This window comes from Pyrgilauda ruficollis, unplaced genomic scaffold (genome assembly GCF_017590135.1).
Source record: "Pyrgilauda ruficollis isolate IOZ18807 unplaced genomic scaffold, ASM1759013v1 scaffold24, whole genome shotgun sequence".
NCBI lineage: Eukaryota > Metazoa > Chordata > Aves > Passeriformes > Passeridae > Pyrgilauda > Pyrgilauda ruficollis.
This window is the reverse complement of record NW_024523648.1, coordinates 10,471,259-10,496,434: the sequence shown is the minus strand read 5'-3', so window position 1 is coordinate 10,496,434 and position 25,176 is coordinate 10,471,259. Positions and strand designations below refer to the sequence as shown.

The following is a 25,176-nucleotide window of genomic DNA, read 5'->3' as shown; positions in this document are numbered from 1 at the left end:
CTGAAGTCAATCACACTGTTTCCCCTGGCTTCCCAAAATAAATCACCATTGAAGATTTCCAGCACAGAATGCATGGCATGCTAAAGAAGTACAGTATTGGCAACACTATGTACTTCATCATGGAGGAATAATATCTGCCCCATGATTGAAACATCGTCAAATTTACACAAAACCAAAACCAGAATTTATATTTTCTTTTTTCTCAAAATAGGCAAAATACAACTAAACAACCACAGTTACTAAACAACTACAGCTACATATATGCAAACTATTCCCTCAGGAATAACATTTTCTCAAAATCATTACCTTACTAAGTATATTAAGAATTCTCAGCTACTAATTGAATCAAGATTTTCTTTTTTCTTTGCAAAAGCCAATCTGAGACAACAAATTAGAAGATTAGGCAACTGAGTTATCTATCGACTTTTCTCTGAAGTGACTTCACCAGCAAACCTTAGGCAATTGTAAGGAGAGATTTTAAAGAGATAAAGGGATCAAGAATGGAGAAAATTCTTGCTATAAATTTATTCTTTGCCAACTACTGGATGTTTGCAGTGATCCATTTCATTCTTTGTGTCAGTGGTCTGCCCCCATTCAATGTTCTGAGACACACATAGACAGAAGATTAACAGGAATAAATTTTCTGCAGTCCTGAAGATGGATTTCAGTTCTACAGAATGAAGCCACCTTCTTATAGACCTGGAAAACAATGACAGTTCTTCAAGGACAGAGCACCTAATTAGCAGATATTAAGATAGATCAATAATACTCTTCAGCTGACTCTTAACGAACTACTAACAGGAATATCTGATGAGGGAGAGATAAATTAAGTTAATATACATCAGGATTTTTCCTCAGTGCATCACATGTTACAAGCACTAGACATCTATAGAAACCTGTATATTCTTCTAGGTCTCAAAGCCTACTGCAATAAAAGGATGTTTAACATTTTTCCTCCTCCATTCACCTCACTCAGCTCTGGACCATGAAATAAAGTGACCTGGAAATAAATTATGAACATCTGAGCACTCAAAGGGCTTATGAACATCTGCACTGCAAATCCCTACACAAACCTGCATGTTATTTGAACTCTGCTCATATAGCTTCAGACTCAAATGTGCCACAAGAGCTTGGCAGTGAAGTCAGTACTAGTCAGTCTGCTCTTCATCAAGTCCAAGCCAGTAGAGTAAGAATTTTAAATATTATAAGCATCAAATCCCAGAAACTACAACTGTTTCGTTAACCAAAGAAAAATAATTATGCTGTATTGGCTCGAAGGAAGTAAACCTCATTTGCTACTCAAGGGGCCATAATACGCAGCATGAAGTACTGACAGAGGAATAGTTACTCTGACTGGAAAGGCTCTCAAAGAACAGTAATCACTTCAAGTTATCAGAAGTCTTTTGCAAATGGCCTAATAAAACTACAGATACAGCAGCCTCAGTCCACAGACTTATTTAGGCTAAACTACTAGACAAGTTTAGTGCACAAGAAGCCATGGGTGGTAAGGCTGTTGACTGAACACTAAGCATGTCTAAATAATTAAAGCATCTTTTGCCTGCTACTGTCTGCAAAACTGGGGGCATGGGCAAGACATCAACACTGCACAATGTGCTTGCATAAGGTATCTCTGGAGTGATTCCTGGTTCACATGCTAGAAGTGAGAGCAGAGTAAAGCTTCATGTTTGTTCACCACCACACAGACAATCAGATGATCATTAGTCATGGCTAAATTTCAACTGGAAGCACATGGTTTTGTCTGCCACTACACAAATAAAGTTGGAGGAAGGAAGAAGTATTCCTCATGTGCTGTCTTAAGGTGCAGAACAATACTGCCAAGCACCTACTCGTCAATCTCTTCCGCAATACAATATTAAATTATTCACAGAACATACTGTATGTTCTGTGGTATGCAATGTAACAGCTAGATCTTATTATAAAACAGTGAACATTTTCACAGAAGAGACAAGAAAAAGTTGTGTGCTCTTGAAACAGAACAATTTGATGCATGGGTTTGAGCAGCCTGCCTCCTGCACTGCTCTGCAGTAGAAACCTGGCAATAATTACAACCACTGTGCCAGCTATGCCCAAGAAAATTATTCTCAGGCCTAGAAATCACAAACAGAGACCAAAGTAAGAATTAATGATAAATATGCTCTCATAAAAAAAATTGTTTCCAGTACCTGATTTTCTATGGCCTTTCTGTTTTTTGGATCGCTAACAATTGAGAGCTGCAGCTCTGCCATCTTTTTCATTTTGCCATCCATGTCAATCTTCTGGAAGAGACTCTTGGTCTGATTTTTCAGCAGCCTGACAGTGTCCTCTTTCCCAAGCTTCTTTGCAAAGAGGGAAGCACAGGCTGAATGTATGGCAGTAACCCAGTTTTCCAGATCCGTCTGACTTGTTGCCTGTGAAACCAATCAATGGTGCAACGTTATGAGCACATAAGAGAAAAATAAAATAAAATGAACAGCTCTAGGGCATGAAGTGCTTGATGGGCTCACTGGTGTCTTAGGAACTTTATCTTAATCAAGTGAAATAAGGTTTTCTTTAGAACTGAGCAAATAAAGGTAGTCTGAGATATTCCTACACTCCATCATGACTTGTCTCCAAACTTCAGCTTATGCTTCTTAAACCTGCAAGGTCTAAAAGCCCCAGAAGGACAAGAGCCAAGAAAGATGTGACTTGCATCTTTCACCCCTCCAGATAATTAAAGTAAACCCTGCCAGATATCAAACACAAACCTTCTTCACTGCTGCGACAGCAGAGAAGATTTTATATGTGAGATTCTGAAAAGAGGTATTTGCTTACTTAAAAAGTGCCAAGTTAGTGAAGAGGCAACACCGAGGTAAAGAGAATGCAATCTGCATGAAGTATCTCTGGAGATATGTACAAGTGTGCCAATAAATCAATATGTTTCTATGCAAGCAGTTTCACATAACACTGTTCTTTATCAACATTTCCAGTGGTGCCCTTGAGCAGCCAAGGTATTTTCATTATTTTTAGCTCTCTTTCTTGAGTATCTTTCTCAAGCAAACTCTCTGTGACTAGCAGATTCAGGGTTGAGCACACCATTCTGTAAGGGTGGAATGCTAATAGATGTAAAAATAATTGATAAAAAGTTGATTTTTCAGAAGCTTGTGATCAACCAGGTACCCAGAGCTTCTTGCAAATTTGTGGTCCTTGTTCTTTTTGTTTCTGAACTCTATCTGACTGTGCCAACTGGTGTAATACCTGAAGATAGTGTAATGCAACAGTGCAGTCGTGCTATTATTTTTAATTCAAAGGCAGAAATATGATGTGTGTGTGCATGTGTACATACAATCATATAGACACATGTGCAGACTCACAAACACATCCTAAAATGGAAACAACCACCAAGTTATGCATGCATCCTGTTACCTGAAATAGGTAGACATCTCCAAAAGAATTGCTGAGACAGAACACATTTTCTTTCTTGGGATGTTCTGGAACAGACTGAACTATACTGTCTTCTGCAAACAGGGCGTATCGAGGCAAACTGCTCTGCTCCATTGAGTTCCTTCCATAGGTCTCATAAAACAGTAGAGTACAACCTTTTGCAGTTCAGAGGGACAAAAAAAAAAAAAACATGAGGAGAAAGTAAGTTATGGATCTCCCAACATTATATAACGTATTTGTTAATTAAGACACCCTTCAGAGACAGAGAACATCAGTTCCGCTCCTCTTCCGAAACAGATAAAAAAGGAAGATCTTCTACACAGAAAAACAGTTAATGATCAATTTGCCAATGAAAAGTTGAAACAGACATCTAATAGGGCCACGACAAACACTTATGGACCTAATAAATAAATCAGGACACTTCAATACGGAAGCATCCAAGGGTTAGGGGAGGATGGGGTTTGAGCAATCTGCTGTAGTGGACGATAACCATGCCAATGGCAGGGGAACTGGACTAGAGGTCCCTTCTAACCCACAATATTCTATCAATAAACCTAGCCTATTAAAATGCTAAGGCATGTAGAAGAGATTAACTCCTGCTTAGTGAAATCAGCTTTTGTGCTTCTTTATTAAATTGAACCAACTCTCTCATAACAGCCACTTAAGAAATCTTCGTATTTGTTGAAAAGATTTGCAGAACTCTTTGTCTTCATACAACATGCTTAGTGAATAAACTTCTCAAATTTAAACCAGATTTCCTTGAATCTAGCTGAAAATTGGAGACTCAGACAGTTCTGAGTAATTCAAAACAGTTTAAAAGGGCTGAGTTTGAGCATGTTCAGTCTTGTAAATAGTGTAATATCTAAGGCATGAAGCTTGCATCCAGAAAACAAACTTCATCCTTGATGACGGCAATCCCGAGTATAACAAGTAGAATTACTTCTGGAGGAGAGTGGAGGAGACTTGATCCCAGCAGAGGACACTTGATCCTAGCCCACAGCAGTATGACTACAGTGCCATGTTGCCTTTGGCAGCGATGGTGCCTCAGGAAGGGCCTGTGCCCTCCATCCCTGACAGCCTTTCCTTGCTGCCTCGTTATAACCCACTGTTCTCCAAGACACACCGATTTGCCTGTTCAACAGGTCATGGACCAAAGTGCACTTCTAAAATAACATTACAAAGGGAAACCCATATCAGAGATTTCTGATCAAATCATCCATTGACTGAAAAGTTTTTAGAGAAAGGAATCTAATACATAGAAATACCTCTATACTACATAACTGCACCTTTTCCTGTTAATGTTCAAAGTGACTGGCAGAATATTTTGGGTAAGAACAAATCCTACAGAGTTGGTCCTGTCTATCCCATTGGACAGCCCTCACATTATCTTTTTTATGCCACTGAAACACTTGGAGATCTCTGCAGTTGGAAAAAAGGATATGGTTTGCAATACTCTGCATATCAGAAATGTAATTTGAACATAATAGTGCAAACTAAACCAACAAAACCAAGTCTTCTCTTGTATTCAGCAACAGCAACATACAACCACTTCCACTTCTATATTTTAGGAAAGTGCAGAAGTTTAAAGTTTTTAAGATTTGTTTTAAAATATTTCCATATTCCCATATTTTGCCTATTTGCTCTAACTGAAGATAAGTCACATTTTATCCTGAGAGTTTATATGTACACAAATAAAAAATTTTGAAGGGCATGTATGTATGCTTGGGTGTATGGCACCCCAGGTATATCTTTAGGTCAAGTCCAGTGATCCCTGGAAGCAAATAGTTTCATAAGCTCTGTCAGACCCACAGGGACTGATTATTGTCCAAATATTTTAATTAAAACTTGAGCTGAAGGGAGAGAGCAAAGGGAAAGCAATTTACCTTGTTAAAGGAAATTGGACAGGACAGATGGAAAAGAGAATTTCTCTTGGTACACAGTTACTATTCAGGTTCAGGTCTTGGTGACCCTGAAAGTGGAGCAGAGGCCTCAGGACATGTATACTTTTAAGTCTGGCAGGTAACTAGATGGTTATAAGCCTTCTGCATATTTATAATTAAACACATCTCAACAGAGTGTAAATAAACATGCTGATCTCCATTTACATATTTAGAGCCATGCTTTAAAATATCTTGGCTATTTAAACTTCAAGAACAAATTAAATACTGATTCATTCAAAAACCTGTGAAAAGGAACCAAAGCAAGTGCCTTGATCTTGATATAGCAATTATGAAAACAGAATTACGCCTTGATATCCAGACAGGCAAGTTTATTTTGGAATCAGAAGTCTCCACAGGACAATAAAGCTAAGAGATCAAGGAAATTAGGAATGCATATTTAAAACAGCTAGCAAAGTGCAAAAGACTCTGCAGACAGATCAACCATTGAAGTAAAAAGCATTGTATCTAACAGTTATAATGTTAGAAGTTAATAAAATTTTTTACAAAGAACTTTATTGTTCCTTTTTTTGCAGCTGTGGAAATTCAGGTAGTAAGAAGAGACACAATTTTTTCAAGGTCACCAATAAGCCAATTTTATAGCCAAAAAAATGAACATGAAGGACCTAAATTGCTTGCCAGAGCTTCATTACCCCAGAAATGCACAAACTACTAGTATATAACATATTTCAGTTTAGAGTTTTGATAGAATTGTTTAGAAACTGAATTTTAGAAGAGGCAGATTAAACTATATTCCTACTCCATAACATAAACACACACAATAAGAGGGTGCAATTCAGGTACTGTTTTTCCCTTGGTATACACTGCTTGTAAGCATGAATCATGCTATCTGATTATCAGGGCAAGTGATTTAAACTGCTAAGCCTGCCTACATTTTGATCCCTTGATAACAAGTCTCTGAATTTTTAGGCAGAATTGCCTCATTCTAGCAAGTTTGCTTCTTTTCAATCAGCACTATCAAGCACAACATTATCAGGACTTGCTGTTTGCTGTTCATTTTTCTTCAGGTCTACACCCATGCACAATTTTAAAAAGGGCAACCTGTGGGAAAGTTGTGATTTTCTCTCCTCTAGTCCCAGATATGATAGGAAATGATCAAGCTTGATGATTTCCTTGCTCACTAACTTAGTATTATATTTACTGAAAGACAAATCCTTTGGATGCAATTCAAAATTTAAAAAAGGCGTATTAACTCACCCATTAAATTTCCCTTCCTCCCCACAATAGATATTATTTTCCTTCGCACACTTCCTGACACCTGTACACTTCTCACAGCACCCTCTGAGCCACAAATAGAGCACAAAGATCACACCTGCAGCAGCCCCCTTGAGTGGATTCCCCTCCCATGGGGCTGTTTTCACAACAGAAGCAGCTGCAAGAGATGGGAAGCTGGGCATGCCAAAAGCCAGAAGGGGTGGTATTGCTGGGAGCAGAGTGTGAAAGACTATCCAGGGAAAGGAGGGAGACCTTCAAGTCCTGGGAATGGTTGCCTTGGGCATCACAGGGCTTTCCCTGCTGCTGATTCAGCTTCCCCTGCTCTGAACCACACACACTTCTCTGTGTAAATGCTCTGGCACTGGGAGTTCACCTCTTCCTTATATTGCCACCTAAAGTGCTGGAAATGAACAAAACATTTTTACAATAAACTACTCCATCCTTCAGTAAATTTCATAGCAGAGCCTAAGGAACTGTGTGTCTCTAACAAGGAACTGGGCACCAGCAACTTCTCCTGACCCTTACATTTTGGTTCAATTTGGTCTTTGACCTCCAAACATCCAAAAGCATCTTCTAACTCCCCAATCTGATGTGAACACACAAATTAGGAAGTCAGACAAAACAATTCCCACTACGGTATGAAACACAAGGCTGCACACACAATCCCAAAGACATTGAGCAGCACCTCACTTCAGTGGGCTGCCTAGGCACATGCTCCACTTTAGGTGGTGGATAGACCCTTGCAAAGTTAGGTGTGATTTTCTGATCCCCCTAAATCTGCTAACAGAAGCCAGCATGCATGAAATGCTGCTGAGACACAACAGAAAGAAATGCTGCTGCTAAGACGAAGGACCAGCGGGGTGGTTTTACCTTTGAGTGTAACCCAGTACTGCTTCCACTTCCGTCGTGTGACCAGCTCCAGCTTCTTTTCCTTCTGCAGGGTCACCAAGGGTTTGAAGAACAGCCACCCTGCCTTGCGCACCACTCCTTGCTCTTTCTCATACAACAAATCCAGCTGCTCCAAGGAGCTAAGGGACTCGCCACTGGAGTCTTCTGTTTCCGACGAGGTCTCTGTGTTCTCCAAGTTCATCCTGCTCATCTCCAGCTCTCGCATGAAGTTCTCATAAATGTTCTGCCTCAAGGCATCACTGCTGACAGCATTGGTGGACTCGCTTCTCTGGGACAGGGCATGGCTGGAGCCAGGAGACCACAGTAAAGTGGAGAGCTGCGATGGTGCCAGTGTGTCCGTAGTGAAGTTGTCCATTCTGCTGTCAAAGTATTCACTCCCATCTTTACACTTTGGCTCCTGTGCATAAAAGGAATTCATCTGTAATCAGTCACCAGAGCTACAATCAAAAGACACACCTCATTTATCAATTAAATTTGTTTCATGTTTAGACACTTCCAGTTCCTTCATCTTTTTACCATTACATCACAGACTTTGCCTCAGCCACTGACACCACCACTGTTACCATTCAGTTTTTTCAGCAGAACCCCATTAAACCCTATCCACTAATCTGAGCACTTTGGTAATTCCAGCATGCTTTGAGTAATCTCAAATTTCACTAGAAACTACTGTCTGAAACCTGAGGTACTCCAGGAGACAATTACATCCTCCCCATCTGGAATGCAGGCACCATGTTTCACATGTCTGAGTACAAGCAGCAATAGTGACACAACAGGTTTTTTTATTATTATAGGGTTTTCAATACTTTGGTGCTATCACATTGGTGCAAGGTGGCTAGGTTTAGCTTCAACACAACAAGGCTGATTTTAACCTCCACTTTCCATTTGTCATACAAATGGTGCTTAACCAACAAAAAAAAAGGTCAAAAGAGAATATTTTAAGCTTGTTAGAATTGATCCATTGACAAAAATCTAATCTAAAACAATATGTGATTTAAAAAAAGAAAGACATGCTTGCTGACTGGCTTAAATCCAATCTCCAGACTGCAGAGCTGTGTATTTTCTGAGTAGCTGGGAACACCCTGAGAGTTTGATCATCCCATCAAGCACTGGCAGGCCTTTCTCCTAATTGCACTGTGCAGCTTCATCCCTTGGATTGAAAGGGCTGGCTAATTTTATTTGAAATAATCAGGCCTGATGGTATGACTTCAACTTTGCCTTTGATATGGATACTAGAGTAGGCCTATTACTTGCCACTGCTTGTCAACGTGGGACTTTGTTGGCAGTTTGGACCTTTTCTCTTTTAAGCCTTTCCAAGTAATATGCCATCTGATCCCAACTCTCCCAAGCTCCAGGGATGGACAGGGATTTTCCTACTACCCAAAACAGAGCTCCTTGGAATAACTTCACTGTTGAGAACCACACTATCCATCCTGATAAGCCATTTATTGTCTTCCGAACTCAAGCGTTGCCAATGCTATTTAAAAGCAACCAAGATTTAAGAACATAAAACACAAAAGACACGTCGCCTTTTGCAGCAAAAGTGCGAGGGAAGAGAAAAGAAGATATTGCAATAAACCATTTGAGAAGTGAAGCTATTACCCTCGGTAATAATAAAGCCATTATACTTTCAAGTTTAGACTACCTCTCTAAAAGCATTTATTTTCTCACAGACTACTGTACTAAGAACTAAGTAAATAAACATTGTTCTCTTGGGAGCTGTTCTCCCCAGCAGCTCTGAAAACAGCTACTTTTTTGTTTCTCTGCTTCTTACTTGATGCTCTTCAAAACTGCAGCAGAAAAGCTGTGCTGTGTTTTGATAGCATCAAGACCTCTGGTGTGTGGCCAAGACTGGGATTGTACACCCTCCCAGGTGATGCCAGACAAACCACTTTCTAGCAGCAGGACACTGCTGCTTGTGGCCTCACAAAAGCCAGCTTGACCTGAAACCCATGTTCCCTTACAGCACATTGAACTTTAAGTCTGGCTTTTCAGATCAATGTCTGGTGATGCAATTCTCATTATATAGGAGCACCTTCCTCAAATCTTGTTGCAGAGTGTTCATCAGTGTTACCCAAGAGTAACTCCCTAAACAGCAGCAGTTTAACTGGTTTTTATATGGTAAAGGGAAGAAGACCAGCACATGGGGTGGCAAACCAGGATAAAATCCTGCATGTAATGCATTTGTGCCACAAAGCGACTGTAGAACATGGATCATACAACTGTGCTGGAGATCTGTATTTCAGGGGGAAACGGAAAGCTTTCTCCACCCTTTTTTTAATTGCTGCCACTGTACGTGTGTGCCAAGCATTTTAATTGTTTGACTTTCTCCAGGAACAGCTAGTGTCCCCTGGAAACCATTAGTATACAGCTTATTAAGAATATGTATTTCTTTCAGTCTCAAAGCACTAGTAAGAGACACAACACAAGGCAAATACATAGAAGGGGTCTGTTGTGAAAACCCACCACTGGAACAACAAGCATTAAAGAAAAGGGTGGGATGTAACCTGTCAATGACCAGCCACTAACCAAATCCTATGTTTTCTCCTCACACACAGAAAGGGTAGGAATGAGGAAGTACCAGAGAAGAGAAATTCGATAAAGAATCCAAAATGAATATACACACTTCACCAGGACACCATCACTTGTATTTTTATTTTCTTAAAGAACTGAATTGGCAAAGTCTGGCAGTCTCTGTTGGACCTTGACAAGGCTGTCATTGTAGCAATATTTGCCACTCCTGAAAAGGTTTGACCTAACTTCTGCTCCACATGGTTTCCCTGCCAGGCGACTTGCTGCTAGTTTTTGCTCTGTTGAATCTAGTGATGATAGATCTCCATTTCTGCTCAGCTGCATTCAAGATCTCTCAATGTTTGAGATACTCTGGAATAGCTAAAGACAAGGCAAAAGATAAAGTGGCTAAGATACCAATTAGACAAAGTGACACACATAATAATTAGCTGTAAAGAACAGCACAGGAAAAACTCAGCCTGCTACACTCATTAGGAGCCGTGCTAAAAGGAGCATCTAATACCAGTTTTCAAGTCAAATAAAGAGGTTCACTCAATGTACTTTTCTTTTAAATTCTCTTTATAGCCCACATCAGGACTCTGGCTTATAAACTCATAAAATTTCAGATATGATTCCTGAAGTGAGGTTATTTTACTTAATTCAAGAACCTTTCTTCAGTAGCTGTTTCTGGTGGACAGATTTTCATTTTACACAGAAATTGCTAATGTTCTCTATGTTAGAAAGCTGCAGAGTTTACACCACCATCTTTAGCCATATCTGGCTGTGTAGGAAGTCTGTCTAAATTCTGTCCACAGGTCTCACATATGTCACACACACCTTTCAGCTCACACACATTAAATTGCGACTCAGCATCACCCCAATGCCATTTCAGCATAGATTAAACTAAATGAAAATGTGTGCTTCACTACAGTATCAGTGATGCATTGAGGGAACACTTTAGGACACCCTCATGCAAGGAAAACTAGGTCTTGGAAAAGATTATTGCAAGTCTTGAAGCAAGTTAATTATTAGAAAGGTAAATTCAATTCCAGGATACATCAGATCAAGCAGACATAAAGAAACATCCAAGTAACTGGAGAGGGCATAACCAAGGACTCCTCTGGAATATCCCATATGCAAATCTGTTTGTGGATGATTTAAAACAGATGAGGAGGAAGGGTGCCAGAATGAAAAGGAAATAGATTTCCAATCTTAACACAGGAGACCAAGGCGAGTCTGTATAGCCCCACAAATGCAAGCCAAGAAAAGACACCACTTCTCCCTTTAAATAAATCATAACATATTAAAAAATAGGAAAGAATAACTAACGTAGAAGGTAATACTGACATCAGAACAAACTGTCTGGAACTACATTTACTCAGCCTATTAGCAAGCATTGAATAAGGCAGCCTGGAAGAAGCCTTCAAGATGGAAAAAATCCCACCTGTGTTAAAGCTGCAATTTGTTCACAAAGGGGATTTAACTCCACTGCCTTTCTAGTGTCAGGGGTCTGGCATTAGTATCCTAAGCCTGTGCCTCCTAGGCCTGTGCTCCCATGAAGCAGAGGGCTTGGCTGGTTTGTTTCCACTGGGGCAGCTGGAGGGACTACCCAGCCACCACCGGCATTTAGGCCCACTTACAGGGAAATATTCCAGCTTTCACCTACGTTCAGCCCAAGTGACTCACAGCCAGTTATTACTAATGTACGGAGGAAGGCACGCGTTGTTCAGAGCAAAGCACAGATGCTGCCATCGAGATGAAGTCGCACAAACAGGGACCAACCACGTGACAGATCAGAAGCATGCATAACACTTCTGTCTTTTTAAGCTAAAGGACCTGTTAAGAGTATAAGCACTTCCAAACTACAACCCAGCAACCCCCAGAAGAGGTGGCAGGTTACTCAAAGTGTGAAAGATGGAAATGAACCAATAAAGCCACACAAGGAACTGCAAAACTACAAAGCATTCACTACCTCCCTCTTACCCTTCCTGTTGCTGGATACTTGTCTGATTAAAATCAGTGACTAACCATTTCCTATGCCTTTTTCTAAGAAACCACCGTTTTTGGAGTTAGGGCTGTTTTCCTTCTACCAGCATCTGATTCAAGCTTGATGCAATCTCGCCAGCCAAATTTCCTTGCTGCGTCTGAAGTCAGCTCACTGCACAGTGAATTCAAAATAGCTATGAATTGCACACCACAAATGCCATTCTGAAAATGTCATAACTAAGTAATACATACTAAAGGTCTGTGATGCAGAAATCACATGTAAAGCCTGGCAGTAAAATCCAGAGCAGCTACAGATGTTGAAATCACTGAAGAATCGTGGAACACAGCACTGAGGCTCCTCAGTGATTCCAGGTTTTTTTGCCCTCTCTTTCACAGCTGAGTAAGAAGGTGAAAAGACAGCATCTGATAAAGTACATGAGCACCAACTCACAGAAGAAGTGATGCAAATAAACAGCTTTCATTTTCATTTCCCAGTTCTGTAGTCCCCAGCCAGGACGCACATCAGCAAACCTTACGCTGAGCTCAATTCTGAGCCTAAGGGTCTGTCAGAGTTTTACACTGCATTGACAGATGCACATGGTTAAGCACAAGGCCTGTCTGAATTTCCAGCACAGGAGACAGGAAACTTCTGAAGTGGCCAGCACATCAATGTTGCTGAAAGGGAGCATCCTTCATTTAGGGAAGCACAGTGACTGTTCCTGTATGAAAAACACCAGGGAAGATTCAGGGGAAAAAAAGGAAGGAAGAAAACCCAAAAATCCAAACCAAATCCAAAAACGGTCTCATCTCAGCTTTCAAACTCACACACAGAGACCAGACACAGTCTGGTATTTAAAGAGCCAATTCTGGGGCCTGCAGCTAGAGATGAGAATTTCATTCCTGACCACAGGCATCCTAAATTCCTATTAATGGGATTAGTCTTAAATTCTTCTAAAGAAACATCCTTTCCCTCCCTCTTGCTCTCCCCTCCCATCTCCTTCACACTACCATCTCCCAGTGAGCCAGATGGCAACTTAAGTTTTTCCATCTGGTAAACTAAGTTGACATATAGGAAGGAGGAGGTTGCTCCATGTAATGCCTTCAGAGGATGCAGAGGCAGAACCAGCACCTCTGGTCAATACGGCTGCTTGCCTTGCTAGAAATGGGCCAACAAGCAAACATGAGTGGTGAAGCCAGTATAACAGACAGGGAATATCTGAAAAGATGGATACAATGTCTTTCTTCTACTGCTCCCTCCACTCTCTTCAAATAATGTATGCTAATCCACAGCACATATATAAAGAGAGGTTGTATTTTCATACTTGAAATATAAAAAAAAGTTTAAACCCCAAGTCACTTTTTAAGTAATGCAACAATTTCAAAAGCAAATTCACAGAGATATTAGGCTGCAAAAACTGGAGTTAACTTAGAAGGTGACAAAATATGAAAATAGAAAGGGAAAATTTGCACAAAATAATGTGTATCTTTTTTTGCTGCTGACATTTCACCAGGGATGCAATACTTCTCAAAATTCCACAAATTACTAAATGAGATAAGCAAGTAATTAACCTGCAAAAAAGACAAATATCATGCAATCACTATGCTTATAAAAGGAATATAAAAACCAACTTTCACGCACTTAGGCTGGTTTGTACATACCTGCAGCTTCCTTTTCTTCCTTGAAAGACTTCCCGTCCAGTCACTGATGCGCCGCATTCGGTTCTTTAATGTATCCTTCTTGGATGCATCCTCACCAAGGGGCTTAGACTTTCTGCACGGGAGGGTGTAGGAGGTGTAATGTGCAGGACTTCCCTGCTCTACCCTGGAGGGAACATCAATGTCTGAGGCAAACGATACCCGGTTGCTTAGGCTACCAGGAGTGTCAATATACTCATCAGACAGCCTGATCCCAGGTGGAGGAGTGCTTTCCAAATTTGTATCCTTATAGAGATCTCGGAGTGACGAAAGAGATGAACTTTGGTTGAAGGACTTCTTGTTGTCGCTTGCTGGGAAACTGGCATGAATGCTTGTATCTGGAGTGCTCCTGGTCAAATACGAACCATCCAGCTCATTGATATCCCCAGCATTTCCCCAGAGAGAGTCATACCACGAAGACTCAGAGCTGAGAGAGCTCCCTTTACTAGACCGCAGCCTTGAATCGGTAGGTGACAGACGATGGCTTGAAGAACAGTCTGCACTGGAGTTCCTCCTGACATCAAGGAGGTTATTTGGCTTAGATTCCAAGGCAGGGGAATACCTCAGCAACTGCACTGGCCCACTGGACTCCTCAGTTGGTACCTTGCTGTTGTTGCTGTTGTGAAACTCAACCCTCAAGCAACCGTCCAGCTTCCCCAGAGTTTTAATGAGAACTTTAGGACTCCTCCTGTCCTCTGATGGGGAGGTTGATGCAAGACTCTCATTCTTTCCATAGCAATTTAAAATGTGGCCATTGCATTCTCGAGAGGCAGCATGATTACTTCCAGCTTGGAGGCCAATATAGTGGAAACCATTCTCTGGCAAAAACATCATGTTATTCCCTTGGCAGTAGTCCCCTGAGGCATTTGTCCTGTGTTTGGCATGGACATTGCTTTTGGAGACCTTCATCACAGTGTCACCAAGTCTAGAGGAATAAGGCTGACTACTCTTGAAGTGTGAAAGGCAGCTTCTGGCAAGGGACCTTGACTTGTAGTTTGAGCCACTGTTGGTATGTCCCCATCCATGCATAGAGCAAGACTTTTCATCTTTAGCATGAATGCTGCGAATTTTCAGAGAGCAAGGCTTTTGCTTGGCACCAGCTGTAGTAGCAGCATGATTTTTTGATCCCTGAAGACTGTATTGGCTTTCTGAATTCCCCATTTTCCACTAAATTAAGAAGAGTTTCATTAGAACAATGGCTAAAAGATAGAGCAAAAAGTAACAGGCCATTTTTACCCTCTACACAGGAAAACGCCTATTTAAAAAATGATATGAAACAATTGTTTCAAAAAAAGCTATTAAATACCCATGTACAACATTAAATTCATAACTGAACTTATTTTAGGGGCAAGCTAGGAAAGCCTATTTTCTCTTTGGTTCATTATCCTTCTGTTATAAAGCTGGAATCTAACTCCATTGAAATCATGTCAACACCTTCCTCCACCCACACCCTTGGCAACATCCTTTTCTTATAACTTACAAAATCTCTGGCTCCCAAGAACAATGGCATAATGAAAGGGAGACAGCAAGATAATCATAACTTAGATGCAAAGTGAACTGTACTTTCAGAGAAATCTCTTCTGCCAGCAGACAAGCCCACTGCAGTTTCAGCTTGACTGATTTCTGTGCAACCAAGTGTTGCCTCAATAAAATGTTCAGTAAACCCCAGCTATGTGTTTAAATGAAGCTAGTCTAGGAGAAAGGAAAAAAAAAAACATGCCAAAAATGAGACAAAAAAGAACTTGGTTAGCAAACAGCCTCATCTTCCACTACAGCACAAAACTGCTTTATGTTCAGCACAGCACAGTTTGATAGTTTGCTTGGTGAAATGCTTTTCAGTTTTTCACAGGGTCTGCAGTGAATAGCACACACTGAAGCATTTAAACTGCCCCACTGAGGTGACTGAAGATTTCAAACCTACATAAAGTGCATCCCAAAGTAAAAAAGACAGTTCTGTTCTTTTCATAACTCAGAATGAATCTCCAGTGTTTGTAACGTACAGAAACAACACCAAAATGCTTATTCCATCGGCGCTACACTTCTTTACACATGGAATCTCAGACTATCACCTGGAGGAGGATACACTGCTGCCTCATTAAAAAATTGTTAAAACAAGCCACTGCGAAAGCATAATCTTATCTTTGAGAGTTTCTATGTTTTAACATCCCTACTTAAAGCCCTTATAACTTTTGGATTAAAAGTATAGTATAAAAGAAAGAGCAAACCTGTAGGAACACTCTCAAACACGGGCACGGTTAGCAGTCAGTATGCTCTGCATTGTCTTCGTGGCCAGCCACTCTGCTTGCCAAAACCAGAATGGAGCTGCACACAGCCTTCCTAGAAAACACCAAAATGACAAAAAAGGGTTTTCAGTCAAATACAACTTACAATTTACTCCAACTGTACACAAAATTAATAAAAAAGAAAAAAATCAAAAGTTACAAATTAAGAGAAATTTGATGAAGAGGATTCCTGGAATTTAGACATACATTTTTACAAGCATACTTTAACAACTGACATTGAATTAGTAGAAATAAGTCATTGAGTAAATGTTTCATTTTCTCTCCTCTTTGTTTGTCTTTCTCTCCTCTCACTGATGAGTCAGGACAAACTTTCATCCCTCTCCAGTTTTCCTTTTGGGAGACCAATTACAGTTCACAGTATTGTGCAATGGTCCATTACAATGTGGACCCAACTGATCAGAGCAATGTCCCACAGCATCTGTTTATCTTTCCCCATGCCTAGATTCCAACCATGACCTTTGCAGTGAAAGGCCACCATGAAATTCACTCCAGCAGCCACTCAGTAACCTCCCTCTTTAGGTTTGTTCTGATTTTAACTTAATCTGCCAGTGAAACAAGAAAAAGGCTACACCAAGCTTTGAGCAGGCCCTGAGGTAAAAAGACCCAAGCTCTTCCTAACCCTCTGAAAGTACTGGCTCTTCAGTTAGCACACAAAGACCGCAACTCAAAGCAAAAGGACCAAACCTGGATGTCATAGAACACACCAGCATCTTAGGGACTGAAACACTCTATAGAAAAGAAGTACAAGACGTTAGACTAAGTTTTGGAACACACAGTTTAAGTTACAAACCATTCTTAACACACCACCACCAAAATTTTTCCTTTCTGTCTAAATTCCATGGCTACTGTTCATAATTTTCAATTGAATAGCTACTTGATTTGAACATGCTGGATTTTGCTCTCATTGTCTCTTTTTGTGGCTATTTACTATATAAGAACCTTGAAAAAGTTTAAATAAATTCATTGGTATGTAGCTAACCTTACCAAAAAACAAAGGTAAATGTTGCCAGCTAGCACTAAAAACAGTCTTAACAGCAAGCCTAGAAAAATGTTAGCAAATAAATCAGTTAGAAGGGACAGATCATGATAGAGATGCTCCAGACCTATAAACATGAATTAATGCCTGTTATCACAAAGATATTTGATAAAACAGATAAGCCACAGAAATTTCATCTTACACTCAAAAGAAGAAAAAAAATCTGTAATTTTCTTGCTCTAACAATTTGGAAGTCTGCTTTTTATGACACCATTGCCTGTGCAGGTTTGATTTGCCTATGCTGCTAAGTGTACTCCTCTATGTGAACAGTTTTTAAAGTGTCATAAGTGATTTGGATTGAACAAAAAGACTATTGATTCAAGATTAGCAGAATACAACACACTAACTTCCTTAGCTCCAAGTTCCTGAACAAATTGCCAACACCCAGCAGTATTGTCTTCCTATATCCAAGAGACACAGACCACAAGCCATGAGTTTACATTCAGAATTCCTCATCTGGGAGCAGAAAGTACATTCAACAGGAGACCTTTGAGGGGCTTATATCTATTCATAAGGAAACACTGAACTCAATTTGTCTAAAGAAACAGGCAAAAAGACCATCTGGTCTCCATAGTGATTGTGCAATGGTTAGGTAATCCTTTTAAGAGAGTAGGTAGTGAGCAAGCTGCTGTCATGAACCTCAAAAGACAGACCTTCAATTCATCAAGGCCTGAGCTGTGGCTACCAGGGCCCATTGTACATGTCTCCAATACACAGGCCACACAATGGGTGACAGAATAAATTTATCTCAGGGTACAATGTCTACAAAACAGTGTCTCAGTCTGTGCAGGAACCAGTCTGCACTACAGCAGAACAGTCAATAAATTCCATAGAAAAAGCCCCAAGGGATGTTTCTCAGCATCCCAGCCATTCAGAAAGCTACGGTAGGCTCCACATCGGCACCCATTGAGATAACCCATCGGGGCATCTCTGAGGCTGCACAAAGACCATCGCCCTGGAAATCAGCTGTCATGCCTTTCTCTTGCCTCTCACTTTTGTGAAGCAATTTTATTTCTGTTACCTCTAGTTATTGGAGGAAGAGCAGAGTAAGTCAGCTTATACCCAAAGGCTGCATGATACAGGGGCAAGGTGCTGGTCATGGACAAACTCTGGCTGTGCTCACTCCAAACACTCAAGTGTTTTATACTGTTTGATCTTTGGAAGCCCTGGAAATTACAGTGCAGGGGACAGAGCTCAGCTTCAGCTGTATTTCTCACAGCTATCCACTGCTGCAGAAGATGTTCTTTTCTCACTTCTTATGCAGAGGGATGAATACTTCTTGTGAGCAAAACCAGTTTCTATGAATATTTTCAGCAATTATAATCAGCATAATTAGAAAGCAGCTCACCGTGCCTGAAGATGACTATTAAGAGTTTATTTGCTTTCAATTATAACCACATTCCCTAAAAAAGAAGTTTTCAATCTTCATCCTGGTTCCCCTTGACACACTCAAAAAAACCCAGCTATGCAAACATACTAATCCGGGAACCCCACCATCCCCACCACACCCAAACATTAACACCAGTCATAACCCTGGAGCTAAAAATGCATTTCCACACCTTGGGGTTTCTCCACATAAAGTTCTCCTAGACTTTTCCCACTTCACAACACAAACACACAAACTCAGGAGCTGTTTTGGAGAAGTGCCTGCCACCTCTATTCCCTCATTATTACCACCACAGCTGGACTGCTTTACAAATGCTAGAGGAGAAAATTACTTTCTTTAAGGGAACACAAGTACAAGTAGTGCTCAGCAATTGCAGGGGTGCTTTCCTCTCCAGTCTTAATCTCTCAAAGGTTTCCAAACTTTACTCACTAACCATATTTCAAGCAAAACTGAATCATAATAATAATAATATCCCAGCACTAGGTTTGCTTATGAGATATAACAAGGAATTATTGTATTACGAATTGGTGGGAGATCTGAGTCAAGAGAGACAGACTCCTCCACTGTTCTCATTTGCTATAGCAGGAACACATACCAAACATCATTTTGCTACTGTCAGCCATCTGCTTCCCATACAGTCACACTAACTGGGCCGAGACTCTCTAAAACTACAGGTCAGAAAATGGCAAGCTTCCAGATGGGAAGCCATCAGTAGGCTGAATGCTCCACCACCACAGTCAGCGTTGGACAGTGGCCATAAAAAGGCAAGAAGTTGTGGTAGCACCTTCCTAGGGAGGCACAGCAAATTTTTGTTACTGGGACTGTCTCAGTCCCACCACCTAGGATGTTGAAAAATCTCAACTAAAGTCAACCCTAGCAAGGTTAAACTTTAGTCTGGATCACGAAGTTAACCCTCATGAGACAAACACATGTACCAAAACTAACTCTCTGATGTATTTTGATGCCTTTATTCCTCTGGGTGGCTGGTGAAAACAAATCTTCACTGGCAGATAAAAAATAAGTGGTCTACAAACCACTTACCCTTGCTGAAGCTTCCCCAAAAATCTACTGAAGAGTTACAGGAAAGTTGAGTCTCACTTTACTAAACATATCATCTGTGCCAGAGTGGCAAAAAATAAACTAAACTAAAATCAGTACGGATGAGTGCAGATTAGGCTAACATCATGCCATCAAATTGGCACCACTGAATGAGGGCTCATTTAAAAATGCAGGAACTCAAGAGATTCTTCAGCGTTACCAAGAACAAAACTCTTCATGCACAGCAGAAGAGCTTAAATTTAAAACCTCCTATCATTAAGAAGTAAAAAGCATTTGAAAGGAGAGCTAGATTAAGAACTAAGAAATAGGGAAGACTTAGAGCTAGCTGTCTGATCCCTATAAAATAAGATCCTCCATAGAATCATAGAATCCTTAAGTTTGGAAATGGTCTCTAGGATCATCTTAACCCAGCACTGCCAAGCTCACCACTTATCCATAGTGTCACATCCACATGCCTTTTGAACACTTCCAGGGATGGTGATTCCACCATTCCCTGGGCAGCCTATTCCAATGCCTGACCACCCTTTCATGTGAAGATTTATTACTTTTTCTAATGTCTAATATAAAGCTGCACCTGGCACAACTTGAGGCCATTTCCTTAGGTCCTGTCACTTGTTACCTGGGAGACAAGAGCAACCTCCATCTTCTCAGTTCTTCACAATGACACAGCATAACACAGTTTCAACTTTTTAAGAAAATCTTTCCTTAAGGAAATAAATAAATAAATAAACCAACCAAGTATTTTACTTTTACTTATAGCTTAAGCAGCAAGCACATATCACAAACCCCTCAGACTTTCTTCACTTTCAACAGAAGGATTGTTGCCTGCACCACTGCAGTTCCTTTCAAGACAGGATAGGACCAATCCTGGAACACCTGCCACTGGGCAGTCCCTCACAGCCACCTGCCCAAGTATAAGCATCTGCCAAAGAAAGGCAGAGCTTCAACTCACTCTGCAGTGATAAAAAGACTCATACAAGGGGCCTTAGAGGGCAGAGTACATCCCACCAACTACTCTCTAGTGATGAAGCAAGAGGAGTCACGTGCTTTCTGCTTTAGACACCTAAAGCCCTCATTTCTATAAGGGCAGGCAAGGGCTCCCAGCCATGGAGTGGGGCCAGCGTGGTCATCTCTGGACTGTGCACATGGAGCAGGGAGGCACAGAGAGGAGAAAAGGCAGCACCAGGGTTCTTACACAGGCAGCTGCCTTCAGTGCACAGCTCATAAGTGCACCCCAGGAGACTGCCATCAGACTGCCTGTTTTCTTTTAACAGAGGACCGAGTTAGAAATGTTGCAGGGTTTGATGTACAGCAGTTACACTGGTGGTATTTTACATCAGGAAAAGCTTTTTGTGTTATTTTTTTTGTTTGAATTGCCTGAGCAAATCCTGTATTTTCTTTCAAACTACTTTTACATCCTCTTTCACCTAACGGTTACAACGCTGTCCCCATTTTAAATGGCTTACAGTCTTTGAGATTGTATAAAATTAGCTTCCAGATATTTATGCGTCCATAAGTTTTCCAAAGAATCACTAGGCTTTGTGAATTCTTACAGGGATACAGAATTACAGGTTTGAAGCTTTAATTAACTTTTAATCTACTTTGGTTTTTAATATGAAAGTAATACAAAATGCTACAATGTGACCCTGCCCTCCCCTTCCTGCCTGGCTGTGTATGGACGGATATGTGAAATTAATGAGGGGGGCAGGTTAGGCCAACACTCTAGCTGGATTAAATGTGGAGTTTCTTACTGGAAACAATTTACTGTATTTTTTTCAAACTACGTACTCTGTTCACATGCTTCCACAAATCAGAAGCAGATTTCTTATTCCTGCAATCTCAATCACATTCCTATTATAAAAATATACCATAATAATTATGCCACAGTATTCTTGGCAGGATACTTTGCATTATATACCACTGTATTCAAAGAATGAATAACTAAAACACCACAAGCATGCCTGTATTTTAAAAAGCAGGACTATTTTGCCTTAAAAATTCAATTTGAAGCCAGAATTCCTCACTCACTCATTTGTCTCTGTAGAGTTCTAGTCTCCTGTATTAGGAACTGTTTGGTAGCTTACACATCAAATTAAAGTCAATTGTTTTTCTCATTAAACGTAAGTAGCCTTCATGAGCCTAGACACTTCTTTTCAGGTTGTGAATCATACCTACATTGCAGATGGACTTCTAATTTCACAGTTTAAGCAAGAAAGGAATACTCTCCTTTTCTGGTTTCTTCTCTTAAAATAACATTAATTCTAATAGATCTCCAGTGCTTCACATCTATATCACATCAGAATTAAACATCCCATACCTGGGACGTGATCCCTTCTTTTGCTCAACCCATCACTCTAGGTCCAAGACCCTGGCAGCTTTATTGAATTAGGCTTTATAGCTTTCAACTTACTGCAATATGGAAGGCTGAATCAAGCCTGAAGATTCTTATCATATTACACCAGTGCTGATACAATCTAAATCTCTAGGGACTTATTTTTCTTTGGCAGGAAAAACAAACTTCACCATTTGTAAATGTTATTGAATTTATACACAATGGCTAAAGTGCACATCCATTTAAATAAAAGCCATTAAGCTTGTTTAAAAAAAAAAAGAAAGGACCCACCAGGAACACCAGCTAACATCTTGGCTTAATGCAGTAGCTGCAGTAGTTAAAGAGTGGATATGTCTAAGAGTGTATTTCCTGCCCTCGGAGGGGAAATTAACTCAGTGATCTGAAAGACTTCTTCACCTATTTGTGTTGTAAGGGCACTGTCAGGTCCTGGTGCAAAGCTACACAGTGCTTTCAAGGAATTTCACAGCCTGAGGCCTCAGGTGGAGAGGATGGTGCACCTGAAAGGAGCCAAGATACTCCAAGCAGGGAAGCCTGGGCTCCAGCATCGCTGCCCGGCACTTTGGAGACCAAGCGCAAGTCTGCAGGTTTTGCTTAGACAAACTCCTGAAGATGTCTTTACCTTTACCTCCCCTCCCAGGAGGGGAGACTTGGGCTTTCTGGTCAAACTGGGATTCCCGGTTCTCCACCAGGAACATTTGCCCTTCTCCTTTCTTGCCTGTTTCAGTAGCAACCAGCTCATGCTATCAAATACAACCACAGCTATAGGGATATTCTCTCACACATATCCCCCCAAAACTGTAGGTGCCAAAACATCAGCTTTGGAGAAGATAGGATAAAGGTTATTTTTGGACTAGGACACAGTTCACAACAGCATGAGCAGCCACATAGACCCTGCCAAAGAAGAGAAGCAAATGGCAGAAAGGAAGAACAACCCAAGACAGGAACATTAACACATTCTGCCCACAAAGACTCTTTCTGGCATAACACATTCCAAGTCTACTGGAACATCTCTTCAGCCACGGTGTCAGAGAAAAGCCTCCTTTAGGAACTGGCAGAACAGCGTGTTTCAGGCTGAGGGACAGGGGCTGGGTGGCTGCAAAACTCCCTGCTTGTCACCTATTACACTGCCTGCTCCACAAGCAGGAGGAGGAAAACAGGCCACAATTGCCATAGTCTTTTCTACTTCTCAGTTTACACATTCATAAATACCTGAGGGTGTCGATTCCAAAGTAAATGCTTTCCTACCTTCAGCCCTGCAACTTCCTGAAGAGGACAGAGGATCTGGAAGTTAGACACCAAAAGTAAACTTGAGACACAGTCCCTTGGAAAATTGAAATCAGACCTTGATTTTTGCATGCCAAGATCTCTACAGCAGTAACACAGCTGAAGGCTTCCTTTCCTGTACCTCTGTAGCACCAACATGTTACTGGCACATTAAAAGAACAAAAAGAGCACACTGAGGATTAGGTTTCCTCACTAAAAAAATTGCTTTGTAGCTATAGACTGCCCTATTCAGAGTCCATCCACCCATGGTACATGGAGACCCCTTTCCAAGCGAAGGTGACCAGATAAAAAAATTCCAGCTCTTGACTCTAAATTGTAACTTACTATACATTGTGTAACAAATCATCCACCCTAAAGAGAAAGGAATCCATTATTTCCAGCATGAAGTCACCAGTGTACAAAATTAACTCTGACCACAACAGCAACAAGCACAAAGTTGCAAACTCTGATTGCATTGCAAAAGTAATTAATCACCACTCTTGAAAAAAAAAAAAAAAATAAAAAAGGAAACTAAGGGATTGAAGGCACTTCCCCATTTTTTGGGGGCATTTTCCTCATTTTTATTTTGCCTGCCACAGAGCATAGCATTTTCACTATTTGTATACAATTACTTATTAAAAATTTAGATAGGAAGATCGAAACCTGTGCTGGACCTACCTCGGGCAAATGCAGAAACTTTGGTTTTCCATACCATCCCAGTTCAGCAATGGTAGTAGTGTTGACCGAAATTTTTTCCTCTAACACTACACAAACATTACACCCTTGCTTGGGTACACTATTTATTGTAAGGCACTCTAAGTATTACTGAGAATAGACAGAATAATAATTTTTAAAAAAATCAGAAGGTTTATTCAATTCAGTGTAATGGAAGAGACACTTTAACATAACAGAAACCATAGTACTATTAAACACACTTTCTCATACTTTGCTTTAAAAAAAAATCCAGCCCCATCATAGCAGAGATGTAAAACGATCCCAGCAGTGGTTTATTTAGCAATTCAGGCAATAGAGTTTGACAGATGACCACGGAGAACTGTTTTCTGGAGGAAAACCATTCACCTTGGGTGCAGCCACCCATGGCAGAGGCGGCAGAGGGGCTGCAAGTCCTGGCACCGCTGCAGCCCACTCCGTTTTCACAGGCTTCCCAAGTCCTTCCCCACTTTTCTTTCAGCGCTCCAACCCTGGCGGGCAGCCGGAGAGCAGAGAACTGACCGCTCTCCCCCAGCATCTCCCTCCCGGTCCCCAGTCCCGCTTACCTTCCCCGGGGCGCTGCCTGGAGCCCGCCGGCCGCCCCGAGACTGCCACGGGAGCAGGGACACGCAGACACCGCCTCTCCCTGCCCTGGGCATGCCAGGAAACTGTGCCTAACACTTCAGAGCGCACAGCCGTCGGGAACTAAAAACAGATCCTGCGCGGGGCTGGATGTATTTTTGTCTGCAGGCTACACACCCTCCTCCCGTTCATTTTTTTCCATTGGTGGAACAGCATGATGCAGCCTAACCAGAGGGTGGTTTTCCACGGGCCGCCCGGAACGATTATGCGGGCCGGCCTGCCGCGATGCCGGGCAGCCGCCCGGGAATACACCGTGACTGAGCTCTTGTCTGACCCCACATTCCTGAGCCTCCAGGCTGCTTCCACAGGAAAGCCGCTTGGAAATCTGCTGAATTGCAAGGCGCTTGCCTGCCTGAAGGTAGCTCCAGGGTCTCCTCCTCTTTTTTCTTTTTTTCCCCCCCCTCTTTCTTTTTTGTCTTTTGTGGGGTTTTTTCCTGGCTTTTTTTCATTTTTTCCCTAAAAGCTTGCTTAAGGAGGAGTAGGTAACCCTAACATCCTTGAATCAGACACCCTGGCAAAAATGTAATTCCTCAAACCACAGCAGGAATGCTGTAGTCACAAAAGCACACTCTAAGGAGCAGCTCCCAGTTGTGTTTAACAACTCTGCAAAACAGCATCACGGATACAACCGCAAACTCTGGCGCGCCCTTCCTTGCCACTTTCTTTTGTCAGACATTTACACTTTTCCCATGGAAAGAATTATCTTTCCCAGTACCTTTTTAATAATTGGT

At 41.2% G+C, this 25,176-nt stretch overlaps 1 protein-coding gene across 1 annotated transcript in view; it reads right to left on the bottom strand.

Moving 5' to 3' along the window:
- The window catches only part of TIAM2 (TIAM Rac1 associated GEF 2), a 96,508-nt gene extending 72,019 nt beyond the window's left edge, over positions 1–24,489 (bottom strand). Inside the window, exons 1-6 of the mRNA XM_041469954.1 lie at positions 24,370–24,489; positions 15,917–16,028; positions 13,656–14,858; positions 7,464–7,899; positions 3,403–3,575; positions 2,184–2,408 (exon numbers count right to left, since the gene is read on the bottom strand). Coding sequence (XP_041325888.1) covers positions 2,184–2,408; positions 3,403–3,575; positions 7,464–7,899; positions 13,656–14,852 — 2,031 coding nt within the window. The 5' untranslated portion in view covers positions 14,853–14,858; positions 15,917–16,028; positions 24,370–24,489. The remainder of the gene's footprint in view (positions 1–2,183; positions 2,409–3,402; positions 3,576–7,463; positions 7,900–13,655; positions 14,859–15,916; positions 16,029–24,369) is intronic.
- Positions 24,490–25,176: the final 687 nt, after the last annotated feature.